Consider the following 14,768-nt stretch of genomic DNA (forward strand, 5'->3'; position numbering starts at 1 on the left):
CACATTACTATGTGTGTGTGTGTGTGTGTGTGTGTGTGTGTGTGCCTGTTCGTACGTACGTGACGTGTGTGTGTCAGACTTCAAGCAGCCTTTTATTATTTTGTATTAAATATCTGTATTAAAAATCTGCTCCTGTTTTTGGCTGGTGTGTTAGTTTTGTTGTTGTAGTCTTTATGGCATATGCAGTGTGTGTCTGTGTATGCAGTGTGTATATATGTGTATATGTATTTATTTTTGGCGGTAGTCAGCAGCGTATGCTCTGTGGTCGTCCTGTTCAGGGTACTGGTCTCGGTATCCTCTCAGCATGTCCTGGAAGCTGGGCATTCCCCGCTGGGGTGAGGGGTAGGACCCGTACGACAGCCCCTGCGAGGGAGGGGGGTAAGCCCCGTAGGTCTCCTCCTGGCCACTCTGGTATGGCTCTGACTCTGCCTCGCTGTCTCTCTCTGGCTCCCCCTGGCTGTGCTCTGGCTCCCCCTGGTGTACAGCTTGGGCGTTGGTGTCTGGCAGCAGATCCTCCCGGGGTTCGTAGCGACGCAGGCGACAGTTGGTGTCGTACTCTGGGTCACAGTCGGGGTCAGAAGGCTCAAGGACTCCGTTCCTTGATCCATCAGCATTGAGATGCGGCTCGTAGGGCTCGGCGGGGTAGGCGGTGTTACGGTGGGCGCCAGAACGCGGCTCTGCGCGGGCTATTGGATAGCACTCCTGGTCGTAGCCGATGAAGCATTCATAGCCCTCCTTGGTCTTTCCCCGGGGGCCAAGCGGGTGGCGATCCTCCTGGGGGGGCTCCTCATAGCGGGGAGAGGGGGCTGGGGCGTGCTGCCGTGGGGAAGGGGGGACATGTCTGTGCATGGAGGCCGCAGCTTCACGGTACATTGCGAAGGGATCGTTAGCATTAGCATTAGCCTGCCTGTACATGGTGTATGGGTCGTTAGCTTGAACGTTAGCGATAGCTTGGCGGTACATGGCGTATGGGTCACTAGCTGGAGTGCTGGGAGCACTGGCTTGGCGGTACATGGCATATGGGTCGCTAGCTTGAGTGCTGGGAGCACTGGCTTGGCGGAACATGGCATATGGGTCGCTAGCTTGAGCACTGGGAGCACTGGCTTGGCGGTACATGGCATATGGGTCACTAGCTTGAGAGCTTGGAGCACTGCCTTGGCGGTTACCATTAGCGTTAGCATAAGCATCCCTGTACATAGCGAATGGGTCGCTGCGTTGCTCGGGAACTGGGGGTGCAGCGCGCATTGCGGCGGGTTCGTCTTTGTGTTCTTCCTTGAACTCCTCTGGTGCCGTGGCGTACTTGGTTGCGGTGAGAGGGTTACAACCGTCCTCAAACAGAGGGTTGCAGGAACCAGGACCCGCCGGGGCGGGGGTTGCAGGGGCACGGGGTGCCTGGTGACGGAAGGACAGTCATGATGATATTACAATTCCATGATAGTCGCTATAATGATGATGACAACACATACTAATCTTACCTGTAGGGATGCAGCGTAGGCACAGCGAGGGTCTCTGGGGTCACAGTTGGGGTAACGGAGGAAGAGGCCGGAGGGGGATTTTTGGACCAGCTGGGGTTTACAGGCAGGGTCTTTCGGGTCACAGCCCAGGTGGGCGTAGGAAGGCAGGGGCCCAGCGGAAGGCTTGTGACCGAAAGCAGCTCTCAGGTGGTACTGGAGACACTCCACATCCTCTGCTGAACAGATACGCAGCAGCTCTGCCTTCTGCTCCTGGATGGGAATAAAAACAATAATACTTATGTTAATGACAGATAGAGAGATAGACAATATACAGTAGTATAGTGGTACAGTAATAGCAGTAATAGTGTAGTAATACTGTACCTTGGAGAGGAAGGGCTGAACAGCGGGGGAGTAGTAGTAGTACCCAGAATGAGGGTCTTTAACGGCCACTGGGGAGCGCACATACAGGGGGGCTGGGGCCTTGACCGGGGCAGGGGCAGGTGGGGGCTGGCTCTTGGCGTGTGCCATGGCAGCATAGAGACAATATGGGTCCCTACACAGGAGATTAGATTAGATTAGATTCAATTCATGAGCATAAAATGATATAACACAGACATAAATGAACATGACTGACCTGTAGGGGTCACAGGCCTTGACAGGAGCGGGCTTGGGAGGGGCCTTGGGGGGTTCAGGTTTGGGCCGGCTAGTGGCCGAGGCCACACAGTTTGGGTCCTCTGAGTCGGCGCAGGCCTTGTAGATGTCCCCTAGGTGGCCCAGGTAGGCTTTGTAGGAGCGACGTCCCTCTGCACGGTTCTTATTCTGGAGGTAGGCCAGGTAGACCCTGTCCAGCTCCTGGACCTGGGGGGGGGGGTGAGGTTAGAGGTATACAGTGAGGGAAAAAAGTATTTGATCCCCTGCTAATTTTGTACGTTTGCCCACTGACAAAGAAATGATCAGTCTTTAATTTTAATGGTAGGTTTATTTGAACAGTGAGAGACAGAACAACAACAAAAAAATCCAGAAAAACGCATGTCAAAAATGTTATAAATTGATTTGCCTTTTAATGAGGGAAATAAGTATTTGACCCCCTCTCAATCAGAAAGATTTCTGGCTCCCAGGTGTCTTTTATACAGGTAATGAGCTGAGATTAGGAGCACACTCTTAAAGGGAGTGCTCCTAATCTCAGTTTGTTACCTGTATAAAAGACACCTGTCCACAGAAGCAATCAATCAATCCGTTTCCAAACTCTCCACCATGGCCAAGACCAAAGAGCTCTCCAAGGATGTCAGGGACAAGATTGTAGACCTACACTGGAATGGGCTACAAGACCATCGCCAAGCAGCTTGGTGAGAAGGTGACAACAGTTGGTGCGATTATTTGCAAATGGAAGAAACACAAAAGAACTGTCAATCTCCCTCGGCCTGGGGCTCCATGCAAGATCTCACCTTGTGGAGTTGCAATGATCATGAGAACGGTGAGGAATCAGCCCAGAACTACACGGGAGGATCAATGATCTCAAGGCAATGATCTCAAGGCAGCTGGGACCATAGTCACCAAGAAAACAATTGGTAACACACTACGCCGTGAAGGACTGAAATCCTGCAGCGCCCGCAAGGTCCCCCTGCTCAAGAAAGCACATATACAGGGCCGTCTGAGGTTTGCCAATGAACATCTGAAAGATTCAGAGGAGAACTGGGTGAAAGTGTTGTGGTCAAATGAGACCAAAATCGAGCTCTTTGGTATCAACTCAACTCGCCGTGTTTGGAGGAGGAGGAATGCTGCCTATGACCCCAAGAACACCATCCCCACCGTCAAACATGGAGGTGGAAACATTATGCTTTGGGGGTGTTTTTCTGCTAAGGGGACAGGACAACTTCACCGCATCAAAGGGACGATGGACGGGGCCATGTACTGTCAAATCTGCCACCAAGTACTAAGTCATGTTTTGCAGAGGGGTCAAATACTTATTTCCCTCATTAAAATGCAAATCAATTTATAACATTTTTGACATGCGTTTTTCTGGATATTTTTGTTGTTATTCTGTCTCTCACTGTTCAAATAAACCTACCATTAAAATTATAGACTGATCATGTCTTTGTCAGTGGGCAAACGTACAAAATCAGCAAGGGATCAAATACTTTTTTCCCTCACTGTATGAGGTTCATAAAGAGCAAAGCCAAAGCTAGGGAAAACCCAATAACATGAGTAGAGATACCTGTGGAGTTCCCCAAGGTTCCCATGTCATTCTCAAACACAATATCCATTTTAATCTCTAAGCAGGTGATACTCAACTCTGAAGGTCTGTGGTTAGTTACTGTTGGGCCCCTTGGGACCAGAAAGTTTGGGACCATTCACGGATAACCCCCCAAACTCCTCAGTGTACTCACTGCCTCCGTGTTTCCATTGTCGGTGAAGTATTTGTACCAGTTCCAGAAGTCTGAGTGTTGCTTGTACCAGCTGATGTTTCTACGGTTACGGACAAGCCTCCTTGCTGACGCCATCGCAACCACTGTCTCTTCAGTGGCATCCCCTACTGGCGAGACATCAAGCATCAAACATTGTTGTGTATGTAAAGTATGTTTGTTAGGTACAGTACCAGTCAAAAGTTTGGACACACCTACTCATTCCAGGGTTTTTCTTTATTTTTACTATTTTTTACATTGTAGAATAATAGTGAAGACATCAAAACTATGAAATAACACATATGGAATCACGTAGTAACCAAAAGAGTGTTAAACAAATCAAAATATATTTTATATTTGAGATTCTTCAAAGTAGCCACCCTTTGCCTTGATGACAGCTTTGCACACTCTTGGCATTCTCTCAACCAGCTTCATGAGGTAGTCACCTGGAATGGTCCTCTGTAGCTCAGCTGGTAGAGCACGGCGCTTGTAACGCCAAGGTAGTGGGTTCGATCCCCGGGACCACCCATTCACAAAAATGTATGCACACACGACTGTAAGTCGCTTTGGATAAAAGCGTCTGCTAAATGGCATATTATTATATTATTATTATTATATTATATATTATATTATATTATTATAATGGAATTTGTGGAATTTCTTTCCTTCTTAATGCATTTGAGCCAATCACTTGTGTTGTGACATGGTAGGGGTGGTATACAGAAGATAGCCCTATTTGGTAAAAGACCAAGTCCATATTATGGCAAGAACAGCTCAAATAAGCAAAGAGAAACGACAGTCCATCATTACTTTAAGACATGAAGGTCAGTCAATCCGGAACATTTCAAGAACTTTGAAAGTTTCTTCAAGTGCTGTCGCAAAAACCATCAAGCGCTATGATGAAACTGGCTCTCATGAGGACTGCCACAGGAAAGGAAGACCCATAGTTAGCTCTGCTGCAGAGGATACATTCATTAGAGTTAACTGCACCTCAGATTGCAGCCCAATGCTTCACAGAGTTCAAGCAACAGACACATCTCAACATCAACTGTTCAAAGGAGACTGCGTGAATCAGGCCTTCATGGTTGAATTGCTGCAAAGAAACAACTACTAAAGGACACCAATAATAAGAAGAGACTTGCTTGGGCCAAGAAACACGAGCAATGGACATTAGATCGGTGGAAATCTGTCCTTTGGTCTGATGAGTCCAAATTTGAGATTTGGATGCCGGGTCTTTGAGAGACGCAGAGTAGGTGAACGGATGATCTCCGCATGTGTGGTTCCCACCGTGAAGCATGGAGGAGGAGGTGTGATGGTGCTTTGCTGGTGACACTATCTGTGATTTATTTAGAATTCAAGGCACACTTAACCAGCATGGCTACCACAGCATTCTGCAGCGATATGCCATCCCATCTGGTTTGCGCTTTCAACAGGACAATGACCCAAAACACACCTCCAGGCTGTGTAAGGGCTATTTGACCAAGAAGGAGAGAGATGGAGTGCTGCATCAGATGACCTGGCCTCCACAATCACCTGACCTCAACCCAATTGAGATGGTTTGGGATGAGTTGGACCGCAGAGTGAAGGAAAAGCAGCCAACAATTGCTCACCATATGTGGGAACTCCTTCAAGACTGTTGGAAAAGCATTCCAGGTGAAGCTGGTTGAGAGAATGCCAAGAGTGTGCAAAGCTGTCATCAAGGCAAAGGGTGGCTACTTTGAAGAATCTAAAATAAAAAATATATTTTGATTTGTTCAACACTTTTTTGGTTACTGCTTGATTCCATATGTGTTATTTCATAGTTTTGATGTCGTCACTATTATTCTAGAATGTAGAAAATAGTAAAAATAAAGTGAGTAGGTGTGTCCAAACATTTGACTGGTACTGTAGTGGTGTTTTTACCATCTCCATTGAGCTTCTGAAACACCGGCCCCGCCGACAGGAATTCTGAGAAGACAGACACACACAGTCAGAGTTAGATGTTGCCATGCGTCAGCAGCAGAGCCCAAAACATTCTTACATATACTACTAAGAACCTTTCCCCACTGCGAGTGTAATATACAGGTGTAAAGGTGTGTTATTAAACACACACAGGTTTACAGGGCAGGGGTAATTGGCGGTGCCTGGAGGTTCGGTGACTTCGGCTCTTTGTAGATTTTATAGGTGAGCCTGTAACAGTGGACCCCAACTGGGCCAGCTACCTTACAGAGCTCCCTGAGTGTGTGTGTAAGAAACAGTAGACACACCTCTGCATGCATGCTCTTTCATCTCCACAGGGAAAAGGTGCTAACAGTTTTCAGAGGGAAGGACAGAGCGGGATGGAGGTAGAGAGATAGAGAAGAGGGAAGTGAGGTAAAGAGGGAGAGAGAGGGATGGAGGAAGAGAAGGAGAGAGAGATGCATGGATGATGGATGGAGGGAGGTATGTGTGGTGTTGGGGTAAATGTTGCTGTCTCAGTGTATCCGCTGTACTATATTTAACGAGCCAGTAAAAGACTGGAACATCTGGAAACAACAGCCTTTACAGGACGGAGGGAGGAGGAGGAGGAGAGGGGGAGCAGGGGGGAGGAGAGAGCGGGACTGATGCTGACAGGTAATAATCTTTTACAAGTGTTGGAACGATGAAAGAACGCACCCGAATTCCCTCCCTCTCCTCCATCCCTCTACCCTTGTAAATACATGATGGGTTAAGGTTAGGATTATGGGTCTGTTTGAGAGACAGTTTTAGAGGAAAGAGGAGATTCAGTAGATATTCCCCTGAGGGGAACTGTCAATCATGTCAACATATAACCAGAAACAGCTGGGATGGAGGCAGTTATCCGAGCCAGTTACATATGGTGAGGTTATTACAACAGGTGATAATTAGAGGCAGACAGAGACTGTTCTGAGTTTTAGTTAGGGTTAAGACAATGTTTCCGAATCTGTTCCTTGGTTACCCTCAGGACTGGACATTTTCGTTCTAGCCCAGCAATAACAGACCTGATTCAACTAGTCAAGGGCTTGAGAATAGGCGAGGTGAGGAGAGGAGAGGAGGAGTAAGGTAGGAGAGGATAAAAACTCCATCCTAACATTAACCCCTATGTTTGCTTGAGCGTGCATGCAGGCATGTGACTCACCAGGCAGCAGCATGGTGACCAGCAGAGCAGCAGTGAACACACCGTAGAACAACGCTCTGCTCCCTCCAGCCATGGCTTCCTCCTCTCCTACGGACAATTTCAAGTAAATACCAGTGGAAACAGTTTGTCAAATAAAGTGCTTCCTATACTCATGCCATTCCTAATGAAGAGTAGTGAATGCTGTAGAAGAGACTGTTAGTACCCTCGTCCGGCTAAATCACCTTTAGTTGTCTTGCTTCCCACAACAAAAAATTCAAACAATGTTTCCAGTCTACATCCACCACCGGGTCTGCTTCCACCCATCTAAACTGTTGCCTCAGAGGGTCTTCTGTCTGAGTCTCATCAGGGGGTTTAGGCTGCACTGCTGGTTGATTCTCCTACACAGGCTACAGGTGTTTGAGCATTCAAACCTAACCTGACCTTAAACTGGACTTAAACCAACCTTGAACTGAACTTAATCCTGACCTAAAGTCTCTGGTCCCCACCGCTCTGCTGATCAGAACCATCTTATCACTTACCTGACAAAGACATCAGGTCAAAGTCTAGTTTTGATCAGCATGTCATATTTATGATGTCAACAAACAACCAAACCCTTGACAGCCTGTTGTTGTCTTACCTGTAGTTGTGTGTAGTGGAGTCTCTCTGTTGGATCTTGAGAGGCTGTATCAGACGAAGCCCACTGGCCAGTTCAGAGGCTGGATGTTCAAGTGTGTGTATGTGAGAGACTCCTGGCGCACCCTGTCCCTCTGACCCTACTGACAAGACTGTGCCCCCGAAAATGGTTTGGTCTGGTTTTAAACGGACCCCTGATCATTAACATACACTGATTATTAACACACACACAAACCTTCCCAGGGGATCGAGGGGCACTGCTACCAGAGCTGCTATTGGCTGCTGCAAGCTCAACCACCTGACCAATCAGAGACATACATAATTACAGAGAGAGAGAGAGAGAGAGAGAGAGAGAGAGAAAGAGAAAGAAAACAGAGAGGGAGACAAGGAAATACAGGGGAAATAATGAAGGGGGAAAGGAGAGTAAAGGTGCCACATAAGCACTTCCCAGAACCCATTTTGTAGGAGGAAGGCCCAAAAATCCTGCCTATTAGCTACTGTTAGACAGCTCTGTTGGCACACACTGACAGCTGGTCTGCCCATCAGGAATTTCAGGTGCTAGTTTCCTCATTAGTTCTACTGTTCAGACACGTCTGCCCTGTAACAGAGGGTTTCCACACACACAGGTCCTGCTTCCGTACAGTGGCTCTCCAGCATTGTCCCTGTAAGATGCAATAGCACCCAAACCTAAAAGGTGATGGTTTGGGACTCACCAAACACTCCAACTAGGTCGCAGCCACACAGAGATGGATATAATCTATGCATTTGTCACTTGTGTGTTTTGTAGCCATGCAGTCCGTCAAAAATTAATCTAATCTCAACTTTTTATGTTGCTACGGTGTGCACTAATGAATACAACCCGGACCATTGCCAAATGTGACAACCTTTTTGACACCCTCTACATTAAAATGTTTAGTCATTTAGCAGACGCTCTTATCCAGAGCGACTTACAGTTAGTGAGTGCATACATTCTTTTTTAATATTTCATACTGGCCCCCCATGGGAATCGAACCCACAACCCTGATGTTGCAAACGCCATGCTCTACCAACTGAGCTACATCCCTGCCTGCCATTCCCTCCTCTACCATGGACGACGCTGGGCCAATTGTGCACCGCCCCATGGATCTCCTGGTCGCGGCCGGCAATGACAGAGCCTGGATTCGAATCAGGATCTGTAGTGGCACAGAGATCACTGCGCCATTCGGGAGGTAACTACTACTACTACTAACTTCTCCTCCTCTTCCTCCTCCTCCTCATACTGGTACCAGCCGAGCAAGATGTTCCACAGACAGACCTGGTGTGGTTGAATGATTTATGAAGCTACAAAGGCCTTATAAAGCTTTTAGAGCTGCTGTCCAGTAGCCATCAACGTACTGCTCATGTTAACTGGGGATGTCGTATATAATTATTATAGGTATGAGTGTGCATGTGATGTTATGGCGTATGTAATTATTACTCCACTAACAGGTGTTTCGCAGCGGCTACAGACCTGCCTGCCGCAGCACATCGAAACACGACCACACTAAACCCACACTGATCATTTAGCCCAGCTATGGAATGTATGGGATCCACAGACACCTGCTTTTTAAAAGATACTTTATTTTTAACAAACACAGTGGTAGTGAGGGGGATCTCCCTAAGCATTTCCACCATTGGACAATGGTTCTGGTTTCACAGTTCTTAGGATCCTTAAGTCTCACACACACACACACACACACACAAACGGGTAATCATGGGTGTATGTAGGGCCTTCATTCACTGCAGGTCCTCATCATCAAACAGATCCTCGAAGTCTGAGAGAGAGAAACAGATAGAGAAAAACAGAGAGACAGAGCGAGAAACAGATAGACAGAGCCAGACAGACAGAGAGAGACGAAAAAGAAAAGATACGTCAGTGAGTTTCTGATTTGATTGACAGCTCCTATCTGCTGACACTTAGATGACTGACATGATAGGCATGCTGAAGTTTGAAAACATCCTAAAATAGTAGTCCAGTATGATTCATAACAGATCATGCAGTAGTACCATATGTTAGTATTTGGTATGTAGTATCTGGGCTCTCAGGACTTTTGGTTATAGGAGAGGTTTGATATTAACGGATGTGAGTGCTGCTTCAGGGGAGCTACAACCACTCAAAGACAAAATCACAGACACCACAGATCACAGGGGAATGTGTTTTTCTGCTGGGTGTGCGTGTGTTATGTGGTGTGTGTGCATTTGTTGCGAGTGTGGGTGTGTATGTGTGTTCAAAGCGGCAGGCTGGCTAAGTGTCCTGCTGAGTTTCAGTCTAACAGGAACCATAAAACCCTTTATCATCCCCATCTCCTCTCCTCCTTGTCCTACTCCCCCCCTCCTTGTCCTACTCTCCTCCTTGTCCTTACCTACTTAATCGTCTCTTTTCCTACTCTTCTGCCTCTCTACTCCCCCACTCCTCCCATTCCCTCTTCACCTAGTACTACCCCTTACATCTCCTTCTTTAACGTTCCTCTCCTCTTTTTAATGATCAGTTTCTAGGTCATGTGCTGCTGAGACAAACTGTTTGTCCTGTAGCTAACACTGCCAGACGGAAAACACATTAGCTACATTGTGTGGTGTGTCTGCGTTTGTGCATGCAGGCATGTGTAAATTGAGATTTACATGGAAAATGTGTGTTAGTTACTGTGAGATGTAGGGATGTAACGATTCACCAACACACATCAGTCCCCGATTCAAATGTTTAGGATGTGAGTGTATCGTGGATCCCAAACCGATCCAAATGTAGCATGCATCGGTCAGAAAACCGATTCAAACGTTACGAATCGCCGGTTCACCATCTTTTTTCTTCACATATTACATTATTTCTACCTTCCGAAAATACTTATAATATTTTGTGACAACTGATGCGTCCTCTATTTCAGTGTCGAACTGCATGTAACTGCGTTGACAGTCATTGACCTACAAGTCATTCTGCATGCGTGCCGGACAACCCCAGGCAATATCAGTAGCCTAGTCAAACTGCCTGCGCACAGTGCCCAGTTCCGCACGCTGACCAACGTGAGATAGGCGGCATGTTCCTGATCTTGCACATTTGCGCGGCACATTCAGCATTCAAATGCTTAAACGGTTTGCGTGATATTAGGCTTTATTAGTTGAGCGACAACATATGTAATATGCTAGGTTATTGTTAAAAATTGTGTTTTACAGGAGAGACCAAAAGGAACCGGAGACAGAACTCTCATCTGGCTATACCTGTTGAACGGGGCTTACAATAGTTTTTATTTTGATTGTTCAGGTTCATCATCAGCAATAGTTTTGATTTACACAATCAGGGCATATGGTAATTTTTTTGATATACAGGGTGACGAGCAACTACTTTTGCCAGGCGCACAGAATGGCCGAAACGAGAAGACCTCGCCGTAAAAACTTCCAAACGGTCAAAACCATTTGATTTTGAGATGGGGGTGAAATCCAAAATGGTGCTTTATATTCATTGGCTATGTCATTGCTCATTTCTGTAAACGATAAATATTGATCTTATTACTAGCTCAAACACTTAATCTGCAAAAATGACAAGTTAATGTGGGTGATGGTGATTTCAGAACCAACGTGGGGAGACAAAACAGGCTACATTGTCCCCGTTAATCTGATATTGGTAGAGGGGTGGTAGATGCCTAGTCTCCCTTATGACTCAGCTCAGGTACCTACACATACATATTTTACACACACGTCAGCTCAGAGGCCCATGAGCTCTATCAGCAGCAGAATGTGTTTATGCAACAAATGTTAGTGCATCGTATCGCATCAAACCGAATCGCATCAATTAGTTTCAACCTAGCTAAAACATATAATTCCTGTATTGTATCGTAGCCCATGTATCTAGATACGTATCGAACCGTCTTGAAAGGGAAAGATGCACATCCCTACACAGAACACTTTTATTAGACCCCTTCCTAGCCTCTAGATCTTTCACATAGCCTCTACCCAGTCTAGCCCAGTGTTTCCCCCAACCTATTCTCCAGTATTTCCAACCATTCCACTTGTTTGATCTATTCCAGCACCAACACACCTGATTCAACTGGTCATCAGCACTCGATTTGTTTAAATCAGGAATTCTAGTACTGGAATATAACAAATAAGTGTAATGGCTGGAGTTACTCAAGGATAGGTTTGAGAAACACTGATCTAGTCTAGTTACAGCCCTGCCTACCGTGTGTGAGTGTGTATCTCACCGTTGAAGAAGTCTGAGTGCACTGCTTTCTCATTTGCTGCCAGGTCCATGAGCAGACCGCTGCTGCCCCCTGCCTGAAGAACACACAAGCGCGCACACACACAGATACAGTTTCATAACAATGTTAGCCATTTATCAAAGTACAGAAAACACATGAGCTCAACAAGAAAAGTACAAGAAAACAAAGACAGTTCGTTTAGTCTACAGTCAGACAAAAGGTTAACCGTTTAGCTAACTAGGTTAAAAACAACTGTCTGTGCTAACGTTAGAGCTGCACAACTTTCTAGCCTCTGACCCAATTCAGGTATAGGCCTAACCTTCTAGACATAGCTAGCTTGCTAACATTAGTAGTAGCAAGTTCCCAACAACTGTGTGTTGAACAAGATGAATGGATAACAGCGGGCGTTTTTTGTATCCGAGTCACTACTGTACTAGTTACTGTAGGTGGCTATGTTACCGTTGCTAACAATGGTAGCTAGCTAGGTCGGGGATTCTTTCGTGTCACTTGATTATTACTAACCTCGTCTAGATCCACATAAGGCCCGGCGCCTTCAGGGAACATCTCGTCCACCGCTGGTTTCATGATAGTTTCTGTCTTTGACGATTTACCGTAATGAATATTAGCTACCTAGCTGTTTTCTGTCAACGTTAACAAAGCAAACTGTACCTCCTTCTTCTTCTATGATATAATATCGGTCCGCAAACAACCTTTAAAGGTGCGTGCCGCCACCTACTGTGCTGGAGTGTGTGGTCAATCACGGTTTACAACATGAGCTCCACATTTCTAAATCCTCCTACCGAAAGCAGTACTTCTGAGAAAATAAAAAAGAGCCCTACTAACTTCTAATAGACCGTCCCCCATCCCCAAAATCCCTTCAAACCCCCCCCCCAACCTAGTCCAACCACAATGACCCTACACTTCAATCTTTCCCTCTCTTCAACATACTTACAACAATATAACAAATGCTCCACCGTTTAATCGACCATGCACTCCAGACACAAACCATTCACATGCTTGCCAACCAGCTGTAATGACGAGTACAATGTCCTAGGCGCAATCGAGCAAACACCACCTCTTCCTTCCTAATCTGACTTTTTAATCTTGGTCCACCAACCTTTCTTTGGAGGGCATATAAATGCAGGCCCTTGGGCTCAGGGTCCCATCTCTCCTGCCACACATCTATCAAAATGACTCTGATCTTACATTTGGCCTCACCTCTACCCAGTGGAACATTAATATCAATTATATCTTGTTTTAAAGCTTTTTTGGCTATCTGGTCTACAACTTCATTCCCTTCCATACCCAAATGGGCTGGGACCCAGCAGAATCGCACTACTACACCCAGTCTCTCAATTCTCCATAATAACATGAATGCCTCCAATAGTAGGTCACTCCTAGATTTGCGAGATGATAAACTATTCAATACAGACATGGGATTTGAGCATACCCACTTCTTCTTCTTCTTCTTTTTCTTTAAGGTTGGTGTATTGCCGCCACCTACTGTACAGGGTAGCAAAACAAAATTAACGTCATACAAAAGTAAACAAAAGTAAACAAAAATAAATAAATAATCCCACTCCTTCAGTCACAATTCAAATCACATCCCTACACAGGCTCAGGGGCCTGTGAGGACGAAGTATTAATCGACAGGATTCCTTGTAATGCCTCAGCCGCACTCACAATGATGCCTATTTTCTCAGATTTTCTCTCTGTTTGCACTGTGCAGTTGAAAACCAATGCAATAAATACTAAAAAGTCCACCTTCTTAACATGCAGCATGTCAGTATCCCCCTGTTGACAAAGAATATATTCTAGTGTTTCTACACCTACTACCATTATTTCTTCAACTTCACTCCTTTCTTCCACTCTTCTCACCGCCTCCAGATAGGACATGGTGGACAGTCCTTATTCTTGCCACCTCCGTCTCCTTCACCCTAACAGGACACTTCAGAAATTCAGGTGCATGTTCACCACCACAATTGTAGCGTTTAGACTCAGCTGTCATACGATACTCCTCCCGTCTACATATACTTGACACATGCATGGGTTTGGGCACGTAGGCTCTCACAGGGTATCTCATAAAACCCAAATAGATGTGAGAAGGGAGAGACACTTTTTCAAAAAACAATAGAATGGATGGACTGGGCTTCCTCACTCCATCCACCATGCCAGTCAGTCGGTGTGCACCAACCACTTGATCCAATTCTTCACATATATCCTTTGCATTCACTTCTAGTGCCACCTCAGAGAAAACACCCTTGATAGGCGCCCTGCTTCGAAGATCCACACACCACACATTCCAATCCGATATCTTCTTGAGGGGCAGAGCATGTTCCTTCTGTTCCAAAGATACACAAAATAAAAATAAGCCCACTTCTCGTTACTCTCACCAATGCCACCTTACCCAACGCAGCCACAATTTTCACAAGGACTACAAACGGATCTCCCAGGTAACTCCATCGATCCAAAACCCTTACTCCGACCAAAAAATTATCAGAACTAAGCTTGGATTTCCAAGATTCCACTACCACTTTACTTCTCTAATTTCCTTTTGTATTTGCCACTGTAATCTAATTCTTCTCATCTGCACTTGACATGCCATCTGATTCAAACAGAACATCTGCTTCCGCCATCTTCCAACGACAAGTTCCCGCCAATCAGCCGCGCAATCAAAGTTTCCCCTAGCGTAGATCAACACCACTTCTTCTTACTCTTCTTTACATTTGCATACACTGTCACCTACTGTACTGGAGTGTGAGGTGGGTCACGGCCTCCCTATTCATCTATTTCTCTTATCTAGTCCTGTGTTTCCGCCTATGTTCTGAAGTGTGAATCCCCCCCCCCCCCCCCCCCCCCCCCCCCCCTCTCTGTGGATGACTTCGTCAACCATTTTGAAAAGAAGGTTGGCGACATCCGATCCTCGTTTGTTAAGTCAAATGACACCGCTGGTCATGCTCACACAGCTCTACCCTATGCT

General features: G+C 46.1%; 2 protein-coding genes across 2 annotated transcripts; both read right to left on the reverse strand.

Annotated features, from left to right (window-relative positions):
• Positions 1 to 228: 228 nt before the first annotated feature.
• and1 (actinodin1) lies at positions 229 to 7,044 on the reverse strand (the record flags this gene model as incomplete). Its single annotated transcript, XM_084152112.1, has 7 exons — positions 229 to 1,392; positions 1,476 to 1,724; positions 1,836 to 2,007; positions 2,089 to 2,312; positions 3,842 to 3,984; positions 5,759 to 5,803; positions 6,972 to 7,044. The coding sequence occupies 7 exons, from the start codon at positions 7,042 to 7,044 to the stop codon at positions 229 to 231; spliced, it is 2,070 nt and encodes a 689-aa protein (XP_084008238.1).
• Positions 7,045 to 9,162: 2,118 nt separating this feature from the next.
• On the reverse strand, positions 9,163 to 12,474 carry cops9 (COP9 signalosome subunit 9). Its single transcript, XM_084152215.1, has 3 exons — positions 12,311 to 12,474; positions 11,792 to 11,864; positions 9,163 to 9,376 (listed from the first exon to the last, which is right to left on the reverse strand). The coding sequence occupies exons 1-3, from the start codon at positions 12,371 to 12,373 to the stop codon at positions 9,339 to 9,341; spliced, it is 174 nt and encodes a 57-aa protein (XP_084008341.1). The 5' UTR covers positions 12,374 to 12,474; the 3' UTR covers positions 9,163 to 9,338.
• Between the last annotated feature and the right edge of the window lie 2,294 nt (positions 12,475 to 14,768).

Source organism: Coregonus lavaretus (genome assembly GCF_964263955.1).
Source record: "Coregonus lavaretus genome assembly, chromosome: 34".
Taxonomy (NCBI): Eukaryota; Metazoa; Chordata; class Actinopteri; order Salmoniformes; family Salmonidae; genus Coregonus; species Coregonus lavaretus.